The sequence below is a fragment of the Bos grunniens genome, chromosome 4, assembly GCF_055505025.1.
Source record: "Bos grunniens cultivar Pamir isolate PY7600 chromosome 4, Bosgru_T2T1.0, whole genome shotgun sequence".
Lineage (NCBI taxonomy): Eukaryota > Metazoa > Chordata > Mammalia > Artiodactyla > Bovidae > Bos > Bos grunniens.
This window is the reverse complement of record NC_141168.1, coordinates 12,935,286-12,958,761: the sequence shown is the minus strand read 5'-3', so window position 1 is coordinate 12,958,761 and position 23,476 is coordinate 12,935,286. Positions and strand designations below refer to the sequence as shown.

General features: G+C 38.7%; 1 protein-coding gene and 1 non-coding gene across 2 annotated transcripts; one reads left to right on the top strand and one right to left on the bottom strand.

Annotated features, from left to right (window-relative positions):
- Nucleotides 1-3,726: 3,726 nt before the first annotated feature.
- TRNAV-AAC (transfer RNA valine (anticodon AAC)) lies at nt 3,727-3,799 on the bottom strand. The gene has a single exon. It is a non-coding gene; the product is annotated as a tRNA-Val (tRNA).
- A 5,257-nt stretch (nt 3,800-9,056) lies between these two features.
- Nucleotides 9,057-9,989, top strand: OR6B1 (olfactory receptor family 6 subfamily B member 1). Its single transcript, XM_086398088.1, has one exon. The coding sequence runs from the start codon at nt 9,057-9,059 to the stop codon at nt 9,987-9,989; it is 933 nt and encodes a 310-aa protein (XP_086254214.1).
- Nucleotides 9,990-23,476: the final 13,487 nt, after the last annotated feature.

The window sequence follows — 23,476 nt, the reverse complement described above, 5'->3', positions numbered from 1 at the left end:
CTCTTGCTTTTTCCATGATCCAGTGGATGTTGGAAATTTGGTCCCTGGTTCCTCTGCCTTTCCTAAAACCAGTTTGAACATCAGGAAGTTCATGGTTCACATATTGCTGAAGCCTGGCTTGGAGAATTTTGAGCATTACTTTACTAGCGTGTGAGATGAGTGCAATTGTGCGGCAGTCTGAGCATTCTTTGGCATTGCCTTTCTTTGGGATTGGAATGAAAACTGACCTTTTCCAGTCCTGTGGCCACTGCTGAGTTTTCCAAATTTGCTGGCATATTGAGTGCAGCACTTTCACAGCATCATCTTTCAGGATTTGAAAGAGCTCCACTGGAATTCCATCACCTCCACTAGTTCTGTTTGTAGTGATGCTTCCTAAGGCCCACTTGACCTAACATTCCAGGATGTCTGGTTCTAGGTGAGTGATCACACCATCGTGATTATCTGGGTCGTGAAGCTCTTTTTTGTACAGTTCTTCTGTGTATTCTTGCCACCTCTTCTTAATATCTTCTGCTTCTGTTAGGTCCATACCATTTCTGTCCTTTATCGTACCCATTGTTGCATGAAATGTTCCCTTGGTATCTCTAGTTTTCTTGAAGAGATCCCTAGTCTTTCCCATTCTGTTGTTTTCCTCTATTTCTTTGCATTGATCGCTGAGGAAGGCTTTTTTTTTTATCTCTCTTTGCTATCCTTTGGAATTCTGCATTCAAATGGGAATATCTTTCCTTTTCTCCTTTGCTTTTTGCTTCTCTTCTTTTCACAGCTATTTGTAAGCCCTCCTCAGACAGACATTTTGCTTTTTTGCATTTCTTTTCCGTGGGGATGGTCTTGATCCCTGTCTCCTGTACAATGTCATGAACCTCATTCCATAGTTCATCAGGCACTCTGTCTATCAGATCTAGGCCCTTAAATCTATTTCTCACTTCCACTTCCACAAGGGATTTGATTTAGGTCATACCTGAATGGTCTAGTGGTTTTCCCCACTTTCTTCAATTTAAGTCTGAATTTGACAATAAGGAGCTCATGATCTGAGACACAGTCAGCTCCCAGTCTTGTTTTTGCTGACTGTATAGAGCTTCTCCATCTTTGGATGCAAAGAATATAATCAATCTGATTTTGGTTTTGACCATCTGGTGATGTCCATGTGTAGAGTCTTCTCTTGTTTTGTTGGAAGAGGGTGTTTGCTATGACCAGTGTGTTCTCTTGGCAAAACTCTATTAGCCTTTGCCCTGCTTCATTCCATATTCCAAGGCCAAATTTGCCTGTTACTCCAGGTGTTTCTTGACTTCCTAGTTTTGCATTCCAGCCCCCTATAATGAAAAGGACATCTTTTTTGGGTGTTAGTTCTAAAAGGTCTCATAGGTCTTCATAGAACCGTTCAACTTCAGCTTCTTCAGTGTTACTGGTTGGGGCATAGACTTGGATCACCATGATATTGAATGGTTTGCCTTGGAAACGAACAGAGATCATTCTGTTGTTTTTGAGATTGCATCCAAGTACTGCATTTTGGACTCTTTTGTTGACCATGATGGCTACTCCATTTCTTCTAAGGGATTCTTGCCCACAGTAGTAGATATAATGGTCATCTGAATTAAATTCACCCATTCCAGTCCTTTTTAGTTCACTGATTCCTAGAATGTTGATGTTCACTCTTGCCATCTCCTGTTTGACCACTTCCAATTTGTCTTGATTCATGGACCTAACATTCCAGGTTCCTATGCAATATTGCTCTTTACAGCATCGGACCTTGCTTCCATCAGCAATCACATCCACAACTGGGTATTGTTTTTGCTTTGGCTCCTTCCCTTCATTCTTTCTGGAGTTGTTTCTCCATTGATCTCCTGTAGCATATTGGGCACCTACGGACCTGGGGAGTTCCTCTCTCAGTATCCTATCCTTTTGCCTTTTCATACTGTTCATGGGGTTGGTATTTAAATATGTAGATTAATTAAATGTATAAATATTTATATAAATAAATATAAATTATATACATATTTAAGGTAATGATATTTTTGTAAACATTACTGAAAATTGTTGAGTAGGGAATTCCAAGACTTTATTTCTCCACAAAACAGCCAATAAGCTGGCAAAAACTTTTGGAATTAACCTTTGCAGAACTCTGAAATCTGGTAAAAAAACTGACTACAAAAGGGGAAAGATGAATAAAAACTGAAAATGCTGCATTACGGTAAAATATACTGGGGTATTTCAGCTGCCCACTTATTACCTCTCACCTCCCAAATTGGTGACAGCCATGAAGGTTACAGTCTATACTCCTGGTGCAGGTTGCCAGTAAAAAACAGCAATCTGGACCTTACTCAAAGAATTTTGGCTGTTTCAACATGTCTGGCAACTACCTGAAGAGCTGGCATAAAGCTGGCCTTTGTTTTACTGACTCAGGACTTGTATTATCAGGACTGGGATGGCTTTCCAGGTGGCATTTGCTGAAAATATTTAAAGGCAAAAGTATGGCAGCCTAACGCTAGGGTTAAGAGTCAAGACAGCCAACAACCAGACTGAAAAGACTGGGAAGCAAGAGGGTGGGAAAGGATGTATATAAGGGAATAAGGGCTTTAAAAGGCATCCCTGGTAGCTCAGCTGGTAAAGAATCCACCTGCAAAGCAGGAGACCCTGGTTTGATTCCTGGGTCAGGTAGATCCCCTGGAGAAAGGATAGGCTACCCACTCCAGTATTCTTGGGCTTCCCTGGTGGCTCAGACAGTACAGAATCTGCCTGTAATGCAGGAGACCTGTGTTCGATCCCTGGGTTGGGAAGATCTCCTGGAGAAGGGAATGGCGACCCACTCCAGTATTCTTGTCTGGAGAATTCCATGGGCAGAGGAGCTTGGCAAGCTAAAGTCCATGGGGTCACAAAGTGTTGGACACAACTGAGAGACTTTCACTTACTTTCAAGGGCTTCCCAAGTGGTGCTAGTGGTAAAGAACAGTTAATAGAGCTGAAGTATAAAAACTAAATTGCAACAACTAAAAATAAGACACTTCTTTCAAATCCTATTTATCCTGAATCCTTTTATCCTAAAATCCTAGAACAACTGACATCCCCCCAAATGTATCATTTGATATCATCGACAGTTTTCCCAAATGGATCTTAAATATATCATGATGTGGCAGGCACTAATGGAAAGAAATGACAGAGGGTCCGCCAGACAGTATCTGTGCTAACCCAGTTATGGCCACCTGCTGCGGTGGCAGTGTGCCAGGGAGACTGAGAACGGGAGCACGCTTCTCCTCCAAAGATTGGGAATGTCTATCGTCAGAGTGTTCTATGAATTACTGTGTCTGTGTCTTTACACAAGATGTTTAGCATCAGAATTCCATACAAATGATCTCAAATAGCTAGGAGGAGTTCTTGAGATACAAACTGGCTATATTCCATGACACACTGACACTATCTTATTCTAGAATTCAGCTATACAGTCTTTTCTTGGAGATATATATGTATTGGCTGGCAGTTGCAGGTTGGATAATTTTGCAGATCTCTGTCCAGGGTATGTGGGAAGCGTTAAGGAAACCCAGGGAACTCACTCTCTGTCCTGTTTTCCCTCAGGTCCTGAGGCCCTTCAGCTGTCATCTTGTATCTGTTGTGTTCCATTTCCTTCTCCAGGGGATCTTCCCAACCCAGGGATTGAACCAGTGCCTCCCACACTGCAGGCATACTCTTTACTGTCTGAGTCTCAGGGAAGGCCCAAAATAAGGATGCCTACCAGTGTTGTTTCCGCCTGGTTTCGAACCAGGGACCTTTCGCGTGTTAGGCGAACATGATAACCACTACACCACGGAAACCTGCATGTTATGTCTAGATTTTTAATGGTAAAGGACAGTTCTTTTTTTTTTTTTTTTATTGCTAAGCAGTAGTCCAGTATATGGGTGTTATCACTGTTTGATCTCTATTCATACTTCAGCCCTATAAACTGAGTTAAAGCCTGTTTAATTATCATAGACACATTGGAGGGCTGAATTGCTTATAACTACTAATATCTCCAGTTTTCATTTCATGAAACCCCAATGAATTAGACAGCTTTTGCTTCTGTGAGGGTTATTTAAGAGTTCTTCAGATTTCAGAGAAGTGATTTTAGTAAACTAAAATTTTGTCCTAGAACATGAAATACTGGTCAAGTGGTTCTCAAAGGCAGCTGACGAAGTAATGATCCCATTATGATAAATTTATTTAGCACACAATTACAGCAGAAGCATTTAAACAAAAACCTTTATTTAAAATTTTACTGAAATGTAGCAGTATGTTTACTTTAGATATTAGTATCTCCCATGGAGTACTGATATGATTGTCCTGTTTTAAGTAACTGAAGATTGAATAATAATTGAAAAATCTATGAAAAATGAGTGTTAGTCCCTCAGTTGTGGCCAACTCTTTGCGACCCCATGGACTGTAGCCCACCAGGCTCTTCCATGGAACTCTCCAGGCAGGCATACTGAGTGTGTTGCCATCTTCCTGACCCAGGGATCAAACCCGGGTCTCCTGCATTGCCGGCAATTTCTTTACCATCTGAGCCACAGGCCATCCTGAAAAATCTACAGATAGATTTAAAAGTAGTAATTTTTTTTTTCTCTTTGTGCTTCAGCAAAGACTAAATTCACAGGTGGTTCTTTTCAAAGCATGGATTTCTTTCCCCTCTGGAACTAATACTGTATAAAATAAGTTAGATTACCACAATAGGCAAATAGAAATTTCTCATGGCTCCCACAAGAGACGTGAACTGCCTTGTCAAAGTGCTTTTCTCCTGGGTGTTTGCAGAGGTGTAGGGCAAGTCTTAAAACCGTATAAAGCTCTCAGAATCCAAAGATCTTCACAGTGTGGTGTGCCTAAGACCACTGCAGCTTCCTGCAGGGAGGCAATGGGTGCTCTGGCCCCAGGATACTGGGAGAGCCATCCTGGAGCCACATCAGGCACAGATGTGTTCCCAGTGTCCAGGGCTCACCTCTCCTCTAGTCCTGACTATCAGTTTGGAAGCAGCTGGGTAACCTGTGGCCATTCACCCTTTGTATGTTTAGAGAGTGTGCTTTTCACATCTACCCAATACCTGAATCTTTCTTTTCTACTTCTTCCTATTTTAGAATCAGTGAAGAATTTCTTTTCATATCCCAGCCATTTAGAGGCTGCTGAGCCAAGGTAAGAGTCCCTTCTCAGAATATCATTTTATTTTTTAGGACTCAGTCTAATGATTATCTCCTCTCTGATACATTTACCAAGCATTTCTGTATGTTCATTTCTGTTTCACATGTATGATAGAATATGTATCTATGTCACATTTCTTAAAATGTGGACTCATCTCTAATAGCTTGTGCCTATAATGAAATTTCAGCTCTGTTTCAGGTTCATATGGCACAGTGACGTTTAAATACCAAACATTTAATTCTGTTGTCACATGTCTTCCTTCTATCCACTCTCAATCTCCAGCAATCAGTCACAGTCATAATCTCGTCTTTTGAACTCTAAGTACAGCCAGATATGCAGAGAGCACATTCCTCCTACTACGTTTGAGGGGTCTCTTGATACTGGGTCAGAAATGAAAACCCCAGGCTCTGATCCCAGCCTGCAGTTTCTTATTATGCCTTCTGACAGCAATTTTGCTGCTGCATCTTCCTGGCAATTCATTTGTGATGGTGGCTACAAAAACTGCTGCTGTCTTGACAGGGAAGGAGGTTATGTTTCTATCATATCTGGATTACTTGGATCCTACCCTTGTACAGAATCCATACAGAGTTAAGCAGAAGTGTACACGCAGCAGGCACAAGAATCGAGAGAAGAAGCTAAAATGCTTGATTCTGGATCATTGGTAAAAGTCTCAAATGAGGGGGTAACAAGTTTGAGTACACCGTAGTGGAGTAGAAACCACCATGAGTGTAAATGTCCACAAAGTTTATGGTAAAATCATACATTGAAAACGTGTGTGGTCAAGCCCTCCTATTCATGTGCAATGGTTAGTGCTCGCACCCTTCGTTTAGTGGGTGAGAAATAAGGAAATCTGTTGTGGTTGTTGAGCCTCCTCTAGGAGTGTAAATTTACTCATATAACTTGTGAACAAGTATGTCTGCGTATGTTTGTCTTCTTTTCTTTAATAAATGCTATAACTGGGGTGATTTTTCTTTTCTTTGTGTGTGTCTTTGTTGGCTATGAAGTTGTATTCCAACTAGTGCTTTAATCTCTGATTTGGCAACCCTGACCCAACCAAATCCATGCCCCCCATAACAAAAACCAGGGTGCAATGTGAGGATGTTATCAGCTGCTGAAAACATTCAATGATTGCATATTGTCTATAATATAGAATAACTCTTAAATACCTTAATATTTCATGAGGAGAAGGCGATGGCACCCCACTCCAGTACTCTTGCCTGGAGAATCCCATGGACAAAGGAGCCTGGTAGGCTGCAGTCCATGGGGTCGCTAAGAGTTGGACACGACTGAGCGACTTCACTTTCACTTTTCACTTTCACGCACTGGAGAAGGAAATGGCAACCCACTCCAGTGTTCTTGCCTGGAGAATCCCAGGGACGGCTGAGCCTGGTGGGCTGCCGTCTATGGGGTCGCACAGAGTTGGACACGACTGACATGACATAGCAGCAGCATTTCATATGAAGGAATCTACAATCTGGTCCTTAACACTATTTTATCTCTTCTTCTCTTTCCCTAGGCCGTTGCTCTCTCTCTCCCATCCCCCTTTTCTCTTTATGTTTCTATTCGTTTATTAACTTATAATTTTCCCACTCACAGAGGAAATAGGTCTTAATGAGATGCTTCCCTGAAAATGTCAGGCTATTTCATATCTCTTTGCCTTTGTTCACTCTGTTTCATCTGCCTAAAATATCTCTAACATTTTTATTGTCAAACTTATCTTTATTGTAATGATTTTCTCTCCTCTGATACATTTACCAAGCATTTCTATATATTCATTTCTGTTTCATATGTGTAATTGAACATGCAGTCTGTCACATTTGTAAAAATTTGGGCTCATCTTTAATAGCCTGTGCCAATAATGAAATTTCAGTACAATTGTAGAATATTTCCTAAAATTATCAGACATTTTAAATATTTAAAAAGTTGTGTTGAGTGAAAAATCTGGTATTCCTTATCTATATGTGAGACAGCATTGTGGTTGAGGCTGTGCTTTTGTAGTCAGACAGATGGTGTCTTCACTTTAATTCTGGTTTCATCACTCTCAAACTTGGAAATGTTACTTAATCAGTCTAAACTAAAATGTCCTCTGTGAAATTAGAGTAACAGTGCCTCATTTATTTGTTTTGTGTATTTAACGGCATATTTGAAAAATACTTAGCAAGTTTCCCAGCACCTAGTAATAACTGATAAATGATTATTAGAGAATATTTTGGAAAATATTGAACAATATTCTGTTCAATATTCTGAACAATATTCTGGAATATTGTTCAGGCTTCATGTTAAAACTCATCAGAACAAAACCCTAACAGATTCTTGCCCATTGCCATCTCTTCAACTATGAGGAATGTGTCTGTAAACACCAAAGTTTTTCCCATTACAGTAAATGGCATCACTTCCATATAGTGAGCCATATACCTGAAATTCCTCCTTGATTTCTCTCTTCTCTTTCCTCCCATATTTAATCCATCAATTACCATTAAAGATGCTTTTAACATACATCTGGAGTCCCCTCACTTCCGTGAAACAAGGTTTTCAAGGTCACCGTCACCTTTGAGTAGCCACCCGCAATCTCACAACTCCCACTCTTGCTCCCACAGTCTTTTGAAATCTTTCCAAGCGTGAGTCATACTGTGCTCCTATTCAGCTTTAAGTCTTTCACTTGCTTCTCATGGTATTTAGACCACTATTCAGATCCCCTGTTATGACCTGTGGGGTCTTACGCGTGCTGGCCCTGCTTGCCTTTCCCCCCTAGTCCTCATTTCTTCTCCCTCCATCACAGCAGGCACGGCCTCATCTCAGTGCAGCTCTCTCCCACCTCACTCTTCAGAAGGCTGGGGCTCTGGCATCCTCCTCTGTGCAAATATCACCTCCTCAGAGATCAAAGAGGCATTCGCCAATCACACATGTATCATTTCTGTTTTTTAACCTTCATAGAAAATGTCTCAAATTTTATTATGTATTTCTTATTATTTGCTGATTAAAGAAAATCTCCAAGAGACTTTTACCTCCACCCCCAAGGACTTCAGTCTCCACAAGAGGAAGCTCATGTCCACTTTCTACTCTGCTTGGTCCACAGCAGTCACTCTCCTCGCTCCTGTGAGCCCATCTTATCTTTTAAGGCCCTGAGATGGGAGAGGAGCCCTTTCACACTTACTGTCATTTATATGTTTATAAATTTTACTTTATATACAATTTTACTTACATCATTTCATTTGGGTTTTGATCCACATTGACATAAGCTAAATGAATATTAATATTTGCACTTGCAGAAGAGGAAATTGGGTTTTGGAGATGATAAGATTTTAAGGTTCATATAGCAATTTACGACTGAGGTCCAGGTTTTTAATACTGGAAAGCCTAACTCTCCCCACCTCACCGTCTCATGTACCTCGCAGACAATGACAGGTTTCACTCTGTCTCCATGGATAGTACAGGGGGAAAAGCATTGTAAAGGCAGAACTTCCAGCGCTCTGGGTGGGTGGTAGGCCAGGAAGGCCAGGTGTATCCTTCACAGTTGGCAATGGTAATGTGGAACATGGTTGTTTGATACTGTTTAATTTGGATGTGGTTGTGAAAGGCAGTGTAGGGTAATAGATACAGCATGGTGTTTAGACTTAGACTTGAATGTGATTCCTGCCCTGCTACCAGTGGGAATGTGGTAGGTTACTAATACTTCTCTAAAACTCAATTTCTTCATTACTAAGATGTATAAAAAGACTATGTGAGAATCAAATTACATTGTGTACATAATGTACCCAGTGTATGATCTAACCTATAATGCACTATTAAAAATGATGTTACTGTTGTTACTAGTCAAAGAAGGCAAAAGATGGAAGGTTCCAAATGGACCATGGAATCTGACCAGTAATTTTTTCTCCCAGGAGAGTTAAGCCCTGTGTTTCCAATATGGAAGTGGAAAACCAGACACGGGTCACCAGGTTCATCCTGGTGGGGTTCCCTGGGAGCTGGGGCATGCGTGCAGCAGTGTTCCTCATGTTCCTCATGGCCTATATTCTGACAGTGGCTGAAAATGTGACCATCATCCTGTTGGTGCAGCAGAACCGGCCACTGCACAAGCCCATGTACTTCTTCCTGGCCAATTTGTCCTTCTTGGAGACCTGGTACATCTCTGTGACTGTACCCAAGTTGCTGTTTAGTTTTTGGTCTGTGAGCAAAAGCATCTCCTTCGCTCACTGCATGATACAACTTTACTTCTTCATTGCACTCATGTGCACGGAATGCGTGCTCCTGGCCACCATGGCCTACGACCGTTACGTGGCCATCTGCCGCCCACTACACTACCCCACCATAATGAGCCATGGGCTCTGCTTCCGCCTGGCTCTCGGTTCCTGGACCATTGGCTTTGGCATCTCCTTGGCTAAGACATACTTCATCTCTCGCCTCAGCTTCTGCGGCCCTAATGTCATCAACCATTTCTTCTGCGACATCTCTCCAGTACTTAACCTCTCCTGCACAGACATGTCCACAGCTGAGCTGGTGGACTTTGTCCTGGCACTGGTCATCTTCCTCCTCCCGCTCACTGTCACTATTCTGTCTTACGGATGCATCCTGGCCACCGTTCTACGCATGCCCACGGGCAAGCAGAAGGCGTTTTCTACTTGTGCCTCCCACCTCGTGGTGGTCACCATCTTCTACTCAGCTACAATTTTCATGTATGCCCGGCCCCGAGCCATTCACGCCTTCAACATGAACAAAGTTATTTCCATCTTCTATGCCCTTGTCACCCCTGCCCTCAACCCTTTCATTTATTGTCTAAGGAACCGAGAGGTCAAAGAGGCAGTGAAGAAGCTGGCTTATTGCCAGGCCAGATCTGACTAGTCTGTTACAAGTGATTAGAAGAAGTAATTTGATTTGGAGCCTGCTCTTCAACCCCCATCCTTTCTCCTTTAATGCTGCAGCTGGATATTAACATATTACTCATGTTAATGTGACCTCACCAGATCCACATTAACCACCGGCTCTTGGTTGTGTCCTGAGATCTACATCTGCGCCTGTGGGCTGTGTTTTAAGGGCATGCCCTTTGAACAGTGTGTTCTCTTTTACTGTGATCCAAAATGGGGTTTCTAAGATTGTGAGTAAATTCCTGAGTTGAGTGGGAGAGAGAGATGGCAGCATATGAATTAGCTGTTTTAGGATCTAGCAAGTACTATACTCTCCAGGGAATCAGATTTGGTGATGGCTTCCTGACTTCTCTGCTTCCTGACTGAGACAGAGGTAGCTGCTCCTTTAATAATCCCATTGTGGCTTTGATGCCAGGAGTCAATCTCGGTGGCAAAGACTAGAGGAACAGTCTCTAGCCTCTTTCAACACTTGTTGTAAACACCCTTTTCCCTGCATTAAAATACCCTTCTGCTTCAAACTAGCTGGAGTGCTTTCTGTTATCTGCAAGGTGTCACCTATAAGTGAACTGTACCTTTTATAGTTTACATTTGGTTTTCTTATATAACTTATTCAGTTGTTTTGTGTTGAACTTCATATTTCCTTCCTAGCAGTCACAGCATATTTATTTGTATCCTCCAGTGGATGAACACATGATCGCTGAGAAGTAAATGAGTATCATCACATATATTACTTGCTGTAGGAAGCTTGCGCTCATAGTCCTCTTTCCTTCTGGTCTCAGTCTTCTCTCAGTCCTCTTCAGCTTTCTTTTACTTCCTCTGGCCTCACTCTCTTACCTCATATACAAGTAGCCAGCCCGGTCTTGGGAATTAACAGTTTCATCCTATACCACAGTGACTCTCTCCTCTCCTCCTTCCTTATCTGACACCCTACCCATGTAAGCTTTACCTTGTTGATAAAGTGAGCCCACACACCTGCAGAAGTGCGTATGGATATGCCCACTCTTGGTTCATAGTTCTGACAAAGGCAAAGGGAGCTATACTTTAAACTGTATTCAATGTAACATGCTGATGTCAGTACGAATTTAAATGTTCTATTGTGTGAGTACTGTGTGCTCAGTCATGTCCAACTCTTTACGACCCCAAGGACTGTAGCCTGCCAGGCTCCTTTGTCCGTGGAATTTTCAAGGCAAGAATACTGGAGTAGGTTGCCATTTCCTACTCCAGGGGATCTCCGTGATTCAAGGATTAACACATGTCTCCTGCATTGACAGGCAGATTCTTTACCACTGCGCCACCTGTGACGCCCCATATTGATTCATATAATTACCTTATTTGCTTATAGAAAAAAGATAACACTTTAAAACAATGATTTTTTGTTTTTTGATTTTCAATCAACACATGAGGTAGCCACTTATCGAGCCTTTTCACCTTTCCAATTTGTTTTAAGTGCTGAATTGCCATAGAATGGTAGGCGTTGAATTCTTCGGCAACTTCTCACATAGTTGTAAGAGGATCAGCTTCTATGACACTCTCAGTCAGTCATTGTCAACTTCTGGTGGCCGGCCACTACGCTCTTCACATTCAAGGCTCTCATTTCCTTTGCAAAATTTCTTGAACTGTACATTTGTTAGAAGTTCTGGGCCAAATGCATTGTTGATGATACTAATCGTCTCCTCTGCTTTATCACCTATTTTTAACTGGAATAAAAAATCGCTTGAATTTGCTTTTTGTCTAACATCATTTCTATAGTCTAAAATATAAAATAAGCACCAACTAATAAACCCTTACAAAAAACATAAAGTGAGGAAATGCACATTAAAATGAAGTTTAACATAACCACATTCATTTAAAAATAATCATACGGTAGCTTTATTTTTAGCTTTTAAAGGAATCTGCATACTGTTCTCCAGAATGACTACACCAATTAACATTCCCAACAACAGTGTAGGAGTGTTCTCCACACCTTCTCCAGTATTTATTATCTGTAGACTTGTTGATGATGGAATACTTTAGTAACAATGGTCTAGGAATGCCTATGCGGAGGTAATATTTTACACAAAGCCTGAATAATGAGAAGTTAGACAGTCATGCTAAATAAAATGCAGTGACTGAAAAGCACAGGTTCTGGGTTCCCACTTTGAAACTAGTTCCTGCTGTGTAAACTTGGGCAAGTTTAGTCTTTCTGTGTCTGTTTTCTCATTTGTAAAATGAGGCTCATAACTGAGCCTACTCTGTTGCATTGGTTTGAAGATAAGTAAATATAAGTACTTAATCAGTACGCAGCACAGAGTAAGTGTTCTTACTTAAAGGATTGTTTTTATTTTTGTGTCAGGCAAAGCTTTATAGGCAAAACACGTACTGAGTACAGGAGCTTGTAGTGAGAACCAGAGTAGCATGTTGAATGAAGAAGGCTAATAATACTGGAAGTAAAGTAAAACTTGTAGTATAATAATTCCAGTTTAGACATTTATACTGGGCTTCAGAGGTGGCTCAGCTGGTAAAGAATCTGCATGCAATGCAGGAGCCCTGGGTTTGACCCCTGGGTTGGGAAGATCCCCTGGAGAAGGGAATAGCTACCAACTCCAGTATTCTGGCTTGGAGAATTCCATAGACTATACAGTCCATGAGGTTACAAAGAGTTGGACACGATTAAGGAAATGCATCCATATGGGAATAGTCAGGGGGATGTTCATTACAATGTTGTTTATAACATAAAAAAATGAAAAAACCCAGCATGTCAAAAAAAAATAGAGTTGGATAGAGTAAAACGTCCTCGTGATGGAAAATATTGTAGCTAAAAAAGTGGCATGGGATTTTTTTATTGATAGTATAACTCACATTATACTATTGAGTAAAAAGCAGTTTGCAAATAAGTAATTACAAAAATGATGTACAGCATGATCCCATTAAATACAGGAATATATGGCATATGTATACTTTTTTGAAAAGAGATGAAAGAAGGAGCATTAATAATTTCCAGACTGCAGGGATGAGAGTAGATAGATCAAATATTAATCAAATGAAGGTTTAATAACCCAATAGTGTTTTAGAGAGCTAGGCAGCTATTTCTTTAACCTGATTCTTACATTTTGTACTTGTGATATTATGCAAAGGCAGAATAACAAAGAACAGCAAAATTGTTATTCTGCCTTGGTGTAATATGGTTTTCCTTTTTCCCTTTTGTTTATTGCCAGATTCTTTTGAGACCCAGAAGCCTCTGGGAGTTGGGCTGGTTATGACACCATAAATGTATACATAGACAAACATGCTATATTAAAATATGAAATTTAGGTAAGTTAATATTTCTGATTTATAACAGAGTATAAACAAATGCTATCTGTGGTTTATTTGATATTAAAAAATATGAAGCCTCAAACAGTGAGGCAAAGCTTCTGGATCAAAACAACTTCATCAACCTTGCCTTTTGCTGAACAGGTTGTCATGGTAACAGGAGGGCGCAGAACTGAGAGCATACTAAAGCAGCTATTATAACTCTACATGAAACATATTTGACATTTGGAGCATTTCCCTTTTGATTCATGATTAGACTGAGGCACGGAAATGTCCCCGTGGTGGGCTGAGATCATGTGGCCAATGACAATCTGAAAAGAGAAATATCTAGAGATACAGATACAAAATTAGAAGTGTTTATCTAGGAGTGGATGCATTTCAAGCATTTATGTCTCTTCCACTTCCCTCTAGTCCTCCTCCATTTTTTTTCTTACCTAATATTTTCTTTTTTAAATTTATTTTTAATTGGAGTGCAATTGCTTTAGTTTTTCCTGTACAACAAAGCGAAGCAGATGTATGTATACCTATATCCCCTCCCATCCCACCCCTCTAGGTCATCACAGAGCAGAGCTGAACTCGCTGTGTTATACAGCAGCTTCCCACTAGCTATCTATTTACACATATTTACTTCATATATTCTTCTGTTTTTCTACTTAATAAATGCTGTGTTCCTTGTTTCCTAGATAAAATAATTCCCCCCTAAATGAAAACACTACTGTGCTCCTGTTGCTCTCCTCTTTAAAACACTTCATTGTTTCTCTTCACCGTCTCCAAAGACGACATCCTTAGCTTGGTCATGAAGCTGTCTGATGTCCTGCCCATTCTTGCCCATCAGCATCCACTTCTCCATCATCAGGGCCAGATATTCCCACCTAGCACTTTTGTTCTCAAACGTCTTATAGTTTATAAAACACAGCATGCTCTTTTAGGCATGCCTGTCTTGTTCAGGCTGTTTCCTGAATCTCTTTCAAGAATCTTAACAACAAGTGCCTGCACTTCCTGTCTAATGCACAATCAGCTGTTCTGTGTTCTCTTTTTGATATCAAAGGAACAGGAACTCATCTCATTCATCTTTGTTTTCCTAGATTCTAATAGCCGCTGGAATAGAGTTGATGCCTGATTAACACAGCGAATGTAAGCTAAACTAAGGGAGAGTGTTTTATTTTTTAGATTCCACGTATAAATGACAACACAGTGTATTTATTTGTCTTTGTCTGACTTACTTCACTAAGCACAATAGTCTCTTGGTCCATCCACATTGTTGCAAATGGCAGAATTTCATTCTTTTCCGTGGCTAAGCAGTAGTGCATTGTGTGTGTGTGTGTGTGTGTGTGTGTGTGTGTGTGCATACCCGGCATCTTTATCCATTCATCTATTGATGGACATTTACATTACTTCTATATCTTGGCTATTGTAAATAACGCCGGTATGATCATTTGGGTGCATGTATCTTTTTAAATTAGTTTTTATTTTCTTTAGGTCATATGGTTATTCTTAGTTTTTTGAAGCAGCTCCATACTGTGTTCCATAGTGTGTGTTAGTTGCTCAAATCAGGTCCAACATTTTGTGACCCCATGGGCTGTAGCCCACCAGGCTCCTCTGTTCATGAGGTTCTCCAGGCAAGAATACTGGAGTGAGTTGCCATTTCCTTCTTCAGGGGATCTTCCTAACCCAGGGATCAAACCTGGGTCTCCTGCACTGCAGGTGGATTCTTTGCCACCTGAGCCACCAGTGTTCCATAGTAGTTGCACCAATTTACAATCCTACCCACAGTATACCGGGGAAGGCAGTGGCACCCCTCTCCAGTACTCTTGCCTGGAAAATCCCATGGATGGAGGAGCTGGGAAGGCTGCAGTCCATGTGATCACTGAGGGTTGGACACGACTGAGCGACTTCACTTTCACTTTTCCCTTTTATGCATTGGAGAAGGAAATGGCAGCCCACTCCAGTGTTCTTGCCTGGAGAATCCCAGGGACCGGGCAGACTGGTGGGCTGCTGTCTCTGGGGTCGCACGGAATCAGACACAACTGAAGCGACTTAGCAGCAGCAGCAGCAGCAGCAGCAGCAGTACACACCAAGTGTTCCCTTTTCTCAACAGGCTCACCAAAACTTGTAATTTATTTTCTATTTGGTGATAGCCAATTTGACAGATATGAGATGATATCCGTTGTTTTGATTTTCATTTCTCTGATGATTAGCAGTATTGATTATCTTCTCACGTTCCTGTTGGCCATCTTTATATCTTCTTTGGAAAAATGTCTATTCAGGCTTCTGCCCATTTTTTAATTGGGTTGTTGGTTTTTTTTAATATTGAGTTATCTGGACTGTTTTTATAGTTTGGATATTAACCCCTTATTGGTCACATCATTTGCAATTATTTTCTCCCATCAGTAGATTATTTTTATTTTGTCAGTGGTCTCCATGGCTGTGCAAAAACTTTTAATGAGGTCTCATTTGGTTAATTTTGCTTTTATTTCTTTTGGATTAGGAGGCAGATCTAAAAAAAAAAAAATATTGCTGCAATTTATGTCAAAGAGTCTTCAGCCTATGTTCTCTTCTAGGAGTTTTATGCTTTCAGGTTTTACATTTATAACTTTAATCCATTTTGAGTTTATTTTTGTATATGTTATGAGGAAATTTTCAAATCCCATTCCATTTTAGTTTGCCCAGTACCACTTATTGAAGATTGTCTTTTCTCCATTGTATATTCTTGTCAGGCTTCCCTTGTGGCTCAGCTGGTAAAGAATCCTCCTGCAATGCGGGAGACCTGGGTTCAATCTCTGGGTTGGGAAGATCCCCTGGAGAAGGGGAAGGCTACCCACTCCAGTATTCTAGCCTAGAGAATCCCATGTACTGTATAGTCCATGGGGGTCGCAAAGAGTCGGACACAACTGAGCGACTTTCACTTTCTTTCTTTGTCATAGATTAATGACCATAACTGTGTGGCTCTCTGTTTCATTGATTTATGTACCAGTACTATGATTCTTTGGTTACTATAGTTTTATTGTTTAGTCTCTTCAGTTTGTTGAGATGAGTTTTATGGCCCAGCATGTGATCTAGCTTAGAAAAAAGTTCCATGTGCACTTGAAAAGAATGTATATTCTGCTGTTTTTGAGTGGAATATTACATACATGTCTATTAAGTCCAACTGGTCTATTGTATAATTTAAGACCACTGTGTCCTCTTTGATTTTCTGTCTGGATGATCTGTCAGTCCAGGTTGGTAAGGTGTTAAAATCTCCTATTACTGTTGTATTATTGTCAGTTTCTCCTTTTATATCTGTTAATATTTGCTTTATATTTAGGTGTCTTGTATTGGGTGCATTTAGGTTAACAAATGTAATATCCTGCTGTATTGATCCCTTTATCATTATATGGTGCTCTTCTTTGTCTTTTGTTACAGTCTTTGTTTTAATGTCTGTTTTGTCTAACATGATTATTGCTACTCCTGCTTTCTTGCATGAAATACCTTTAATGTCCCTCACTTTCAGTCAGGCAAATATAACTTTTAAACATATTTCTGATCATGCACCTCTATGTGGAAAAGTCTTTAATTTTACCTCATTGTCTTGTTTGACATTCAATATCCTCTACTATCTGCTTTAACATGTTTTTTTTTTTTTTAATGACACAATAAATTGAGCCCATAGCCTCAAAATTAAATGTCCCAATCCCCAAGAAGACCAATGCTGATTTCTGATCTGAAAGTAATATCTGCACCCTCTGACTAAATTCATTTTTAGTTTGTATTTTATTTTTAAAAATTGTATCTGTTTCATTTTCTTTATAAGAGCATCCATGCATGACTTACCTTTATGCAGCCTCAACCAACCATTATGTTGTTGTGTTCAGAGTAGGAATTCAGTAAGCATTTGTTTACCAATGTATTTTGTGTTGATTTCATAAACATCACTGTAAATAATGTGTTTTGGAGGATATTCATTACTTATTAGCAAATGTCTGCTTAAAAAAAGGAGAAAGAATTGTATGATTCTCTGTTATTTTTCACAAATTATAACTGGTATACATAACAAGCCACCTATTCTGATTATTCATTTTTACAACTCACCTAATAAAAAGTTAATTTTCTTAAGTAGTGTTTATTTGGTGTCAGTACCATCTAGTGGCAAATTTGAGTAATGCTCAGCAATTAAATCTGCATTGAAGAGTTAGTACTAAGCCAGGTCTTGAAGATCATCTGGGCTGAATAATTGTATAATTCATTATACAAATTATTAAACTGAGGTTTTGAAAATTTAGGAAATTTCTTACAGTCTACATAATGCTGAACACCTATTATGTGAAATGAACTGTAAATGGGATATTAAGAATTATAAAGTGCGGTTCATGACCTCACATAATTTACCACGAACACAGGAAATAGACTTTAATATGTAAAAGATGACAATGAAATATTTAAATTATTAAATATAAGTTAAAATGCTTAATGAAGTATCTAGACAAAAGTTTCTATAAGAATTCAGAAGAATAAAAAAAATGTGCTAAAAGTGCATTGAATAAAATGTAAAGTTTTTAGAAGGGGTTGAATTTGTGTTGTATTTTGATAAGGTTGCAGTATATTTATTGTGTAATCCATCTTTGCATCACTGATCTGAGATGCCATTTTCATCAAAAAATCCAGTATATATTTGTTTATTTACAGTCTTTTATTCTGATCCATCAATGCATCTCTCTAGTCATGCACCAGTAACACACTGTTTGATCACTATAATCCTATGAAGCTTGAAAATAAAAAAGGTTTAGTCTTCCTTATGACTCTTCTTTTATAAAAATGTCCCAGTTGTTTATACTTTTTAGTTTTCCATATGATTTTAGCACATCTAATCTAACTTAAAAATCCTGTTGCTACTTTGGGATTGCATCATATTTAGTGAATCACTTAGGGGAATTGATATTTTTATAATGCTCAGTCTTCCTGTTCAAGAGTATGAAAGTTTTCCCATTTGATCAGGTTTGTTGCATCACTAAGCTATTCTTTACAAAGTTTCTTTTGCACAGTGTTTATTTACAGGTTGTGTTAATTTTTTAAGATACCATGATATTTGATCTTTGTGTATATGAGAGTAGTCTATTGGCATTTTGAAGGAAGACTCATTTTTTTCAAGATTCAGAGTCTCTGAAATATTAATAAGATGTACTTTATTAATTATGCTATTTTAATCTTCTAATAGTAATTTTTTCAGTGATCTGATAGGGACTGAGAAAAGTGAACTAATGTCTCCTACTGCTTCTGTTTTTCTATTTCTCTGTAAATCACTAGCAGTATGTGCTTTATGAAGAATGACTATTTCATTTGAAGTTACATCGTTATAGCTATTATATGTTCTGTGTTAATTGCATTACTTGGTGTTATGAGTGCCCTTATATGATTTATGCTGTTTTTGGCCTGAATTAAGCCTTCTCTGATATTCAGTTTACAACTCATGGTTTGCTTGTGTCTGTGTTTGCCCTGTTTGCCATTATCTGAACTTTTCTTTCTAAATATTCTGAATCTCTGCTTTGCCTGTGTTTCTGGTGAAGAGCGGAGACTTGAACTTTGTTTTTCTTTCAGGCTCTAAGTTTGAATGAATTCCATCATCTAGTTTTATGCTGATCTTGATGGATTTGTAACCTGGAGAAACTGTGCTGTATTTGTGTCATGTGCATGTGTATTAATAACTAGGAGAATTTTGATTTCATCCTGGGGGTTATGCTTTATATTTACAGTTTTGTATAGCATTTTACATTTTCCATATTTTTACACTGAATTTAATTATCTGCCGCAGGTAATAATTATCTACTGTGGGCAGTAATGAAATTTGTCTGTGTACCTACTCTTCATCCTTCCCCTTTTCTCTCTTTTCTTCCACCTGCATTTAGTTGATCTTCAGTTCAGTTCAGTTCAGTTGCTCAGTCGTGTCCAACTCTTTGCGACCCCGTGAATTGCAGCACGCCAGGCCTCCCTGTCCATCACCAACTCCAGGAGTTCACTTAGACTCACGTCCATCGAGTCAGTGATGCCATCCGGCCATCTCATCCTCTGTCATCCCCTTCTCCTCCTGCCCCCTATCCCTCCCAGCATCAGAGTCTTTTCCAATGAGTCAACTCCTTGCATGAGGTGGCCAAAGTACTGGAGTTTCAGCTTCAGCATCATTCCCTCCAAAGAAATCCCAGGGCTGATCTCCTTCAGAATGGACTGGTTGGATCTCCTTGACGTCCAAGCGACTCTCAAGAGTCTTCTCCAGCACCACAATTCAAAAGCATCAATTCTTCGGAGCTCAGCTTTCTTCACAGTCCAACTCTCACATCCATACATGACCACTGGAAAAACTACAGCCTTGACTAGATGGACCTTTGTTGGCAAAGTAATGTCTCTGCTTTTAGATATGCTATCTAGGTTTGTCATAACTTTTCTTCCAAGGAGTAAGTGTCTTTTAATTTCATGGCTGCAGTCAGCATCTACAGTGATTTTGGAGCCCCCCAAAATAAAGTCTGACACTGTTTCCACTGTTTCCTCATCTACTTCCCATGAAGTTATGGGACCAGATGCCATGATCTTCATTTTCTGAATGTTGAGCTTTAAGCCAACTTTTTCACTCTCCACTTTCACTTTCATCAAGAGGCTTTTTAGTTCCTCTTCACTTTCTGTCATAGTTGATCTTATCATTCTTGATAATTACTGTCATCAATTAAATGTACTTATAAATCTTTTACATGATTTCCTTATTTAAGTGAAATATTTTTCTTCCTAGATACTAAAGATGAGGAAGTCAGCATTATCGAATCTCCTATCTACCTTTCCTTTCAACTTTTGTTGTTTCTATTTGCTTCCACATTTTCAGGGTATGTTTTAAGCATTTGAATTTTGCTCTATTAATATTATCTTAATCCTTATAATTATATTCATCATAGTCCTATAATTAAAAAGGTTCCATTTTCAATTCTCACTGGCAATTATTTTGCCATAGATTTTTTAGGCCTGACATTCTTTGGATATTTTTTATCACTCTACATTTTGTGCTTCTGCATTTGTATAACCACTGGGCTGGGTATACAACTTGGTGGAGTACTTCTTTCCTGGAGGATTATGTAGGTGTTGCTTCACATAGCATTGGATGTTGCTGTGGAAATGTGTAATTCCAGATGGAACTGTTTTTTTGTTTTATGAGTGTTTTCAGTTCAATTTAACATTTTATTTCAGTTTGGTTATGCTGCTTTTATTATTTTTAAGCTCAAAGTTCCTTAGTGTGTTTCCAGGAGCATCTCTATTTTCTTTTCTCCATCCCAATTTCCACTTCATTTCTGGAATTTTTCACATAGTTTTCCATTTATATTTTAAGCTTTTTATTTCCATACTTCATCTCTTTTGCTACATCAAAATATTGTTCATAATTTCTTAATTCTCTGCAATGTTCTGAGTCTCTGCCAAGTTTGTTTTATAGAGAAAAGAGCTTCATTAACTTTTGCAGAGAAATATGTGCTTACCATTTTCATCTCTTTTGTGAGAAAATTTATCACCTATTAATCTTTCTAGTTTCTTTCCTTTTTATCTTGCAGAATATTTTAATATTAATAGAGCCAGTCTTCATTACTGGAAGGTTATGTATTTGTGAATTTGTCTATTTGCTAAAATGTGTGCATTACCCCAAATAAACACGTGAGATGCCTTCATGGTCATTCGCAGCCATGAGTAGAGTGGCCAAAAATTTGAGTTTCTCTATGTACGTGTTTCCAGCTAAGATGAACAAGCTGATACTCTGCCTTGTTATTTCAAGTCTCATGCTGTAAACTTGTCTCTCTTTTGTGGTCTAATTAATGCCACGTTTTTCATATTTTGGTGCTTTTTGTTGGTAAATTCATTGTTTAAGTTGCTCCCCAAATGCAACACTGAAGTACTGTCTAGAGTCCCTAAGCGCAAGAAAATTGCAAAATGTTTTACAAAAAAAATAACCATACATTTGGTTGATGAATGTTAAATAAGCTTCTTTAGGCATGATTTATACTGCTCTTGGTCTTGAGTCCAATGTTAGTGAATCAACAGTACAATATATCCAAGAAAAGTCAGAGGGAATTTGCTGATGTGTACATGAGAACTCTCCTAAAGTGCTAAAGGAAAAGCTACAGTGCATGATGAAACTAAGGAGGAGATGGGACATGGCGAAATTGTGCATTCATGAGACGAAAACTGATAAAAAGGAAAGTGTAATGGGCAGCATTGTTGTGAGGCTGAAAGTCAAAGGAAATTGCAATCACATTACCCAGAGTCAGAAAAATGTTGACCTTTCTCAGCTAGTGCTGGCTAACTCACAGTTTTCAAAAGGCAATGCAGAGTGAAAAATGTTAAACTTTCAGGCAATACAATTCTCTGCAGATATGGAGACTATGCAAGAATTTAAAAAATACTTGCTAAGTGTTATACAAGAAAAAGTGTATATGGAAGAATTTTCAATACTGAAGATATGGACTTGTTTTACAAGGATGTTGGTAAGAGAACTATATAATGCAAATGGCATTTTGATTGATAAAAATGTTGTGACTAGGGGTTTGCAAGAACCTAATACTGTATTTTCCCTGGGAGCACTAGTTCAGTATTTGGTAATTCAGTTCACAAACAGTGCTCACAGTAAATCACAACTACTGCAGATAATGAGAATTGGCTATATTAGTCTGTTCTCTTTTGACTGTTTTTGAAGCAGATGAAGATTTCCTGGGCAAGCTAAGAAAGAGCCAAAACGAACAGAAAATTTCCTTGTGAAACAGAATAATACAGTTGATTTTTAATTATTTTCAGTAATTATATTCTAAAAAGTCACTGTGAACAATGAATGAACAAATATAGAACTAGCACTTCTAGAGGAAATACAGTATTGGATTTTTTTCAGACTCGCTTTTTTTATTTTAATGTTTTATATAGAGAGCAGGTTTAGGTTTACAGCAGAAATGAGCAGAAGTTACAGAGATTTTCCATATACTCTTTTCCCAACAGGGACATCACCTCCCCCTTTTTCAACATCCTCCACCAGAGTGGTCATTTGTTATAATTGATGATACAGAACATTTTCACTACCAAAAAGCCTCTTTTCTTCAACTATTCATCCCTTCCCCCTCAACCTCTGGTAACTACTGATAATTTTATTGACATCTTGGTTGCTTCCAGATTTTTGCAATTTTGAATAAGGGTGCTATAAACATCCATGCACAGGTTTTTGTTGGACTTGCATTTTCAACTGCTTTTGGTGAATACCAAGGAGTACAATTGTTTGATCATATGATAAGAGTATGGTTGTTCCTTTAATATAAGAAGCCACAAAACTCTCTTCCAAAGTGGATCATAATATTTTGCTTTCCTATTAATGAGTGATAAATGAATGAGGGCTTCTTTTGCTCCACATTCTCACCGGCATTTGATATTGTCATTGTTCTGGATTTTGGCCATTCTAATAAGGTGCAATAGGATCTGATTGTTTTCATTTGCATTTTTCCTGGTGACATATGCTGCAGAGTGTCTTTTTATATGTTTGTTTGCCATTTATATATCTTTTTTGGTAAGATTTTCATTGAGGTCTTTGACCATTTTTTAATTGAGTTATTTGTTTTTAATTATTGATGTTTAACAGTTCTTTTACTTTGGATAATGGTTCTTTATCATATGTGTCTTTTGTAGACATTCTCTCCCAGCCTGTGGCTTGTCTCTTATCACTTTTATTCAATATTGTGCCAAAGTTTCCAAAAAGTGCTATGAGGCAGCAAAAGGAAATAAAAAGTATACAGATTGGAAATGAAAAAGAAAAATATCTTTATTTTCAGATAATGTATGTGTGTGTGTATATTCACGTACACAGAGAGAGGGATGACAAAAACAAGCTACTAGAACTAACATGTTATTTCAGCAAGGCTATAGGACATAAGGCCGATATATAAAATAAATTATATTTCTAAGTACTACAGCAAATAAAGATTGAACTTGAAAAACAAAAACCATTTATAATAGCAACACAATTATGAAACATGAGACAAAAGTTGTTTGAGACCCGTACTCTGAGAACTGTAAAGTATTTTCAAACAATTTAAAGGAAACCCTAAAAAAAAGGACATATGTCTTGCCAAAAAAATTGAATATTATTAAAATGCCAATTGGTTTTTGACAAAAGTGCTAAAAGAAGTCAATGGGGAG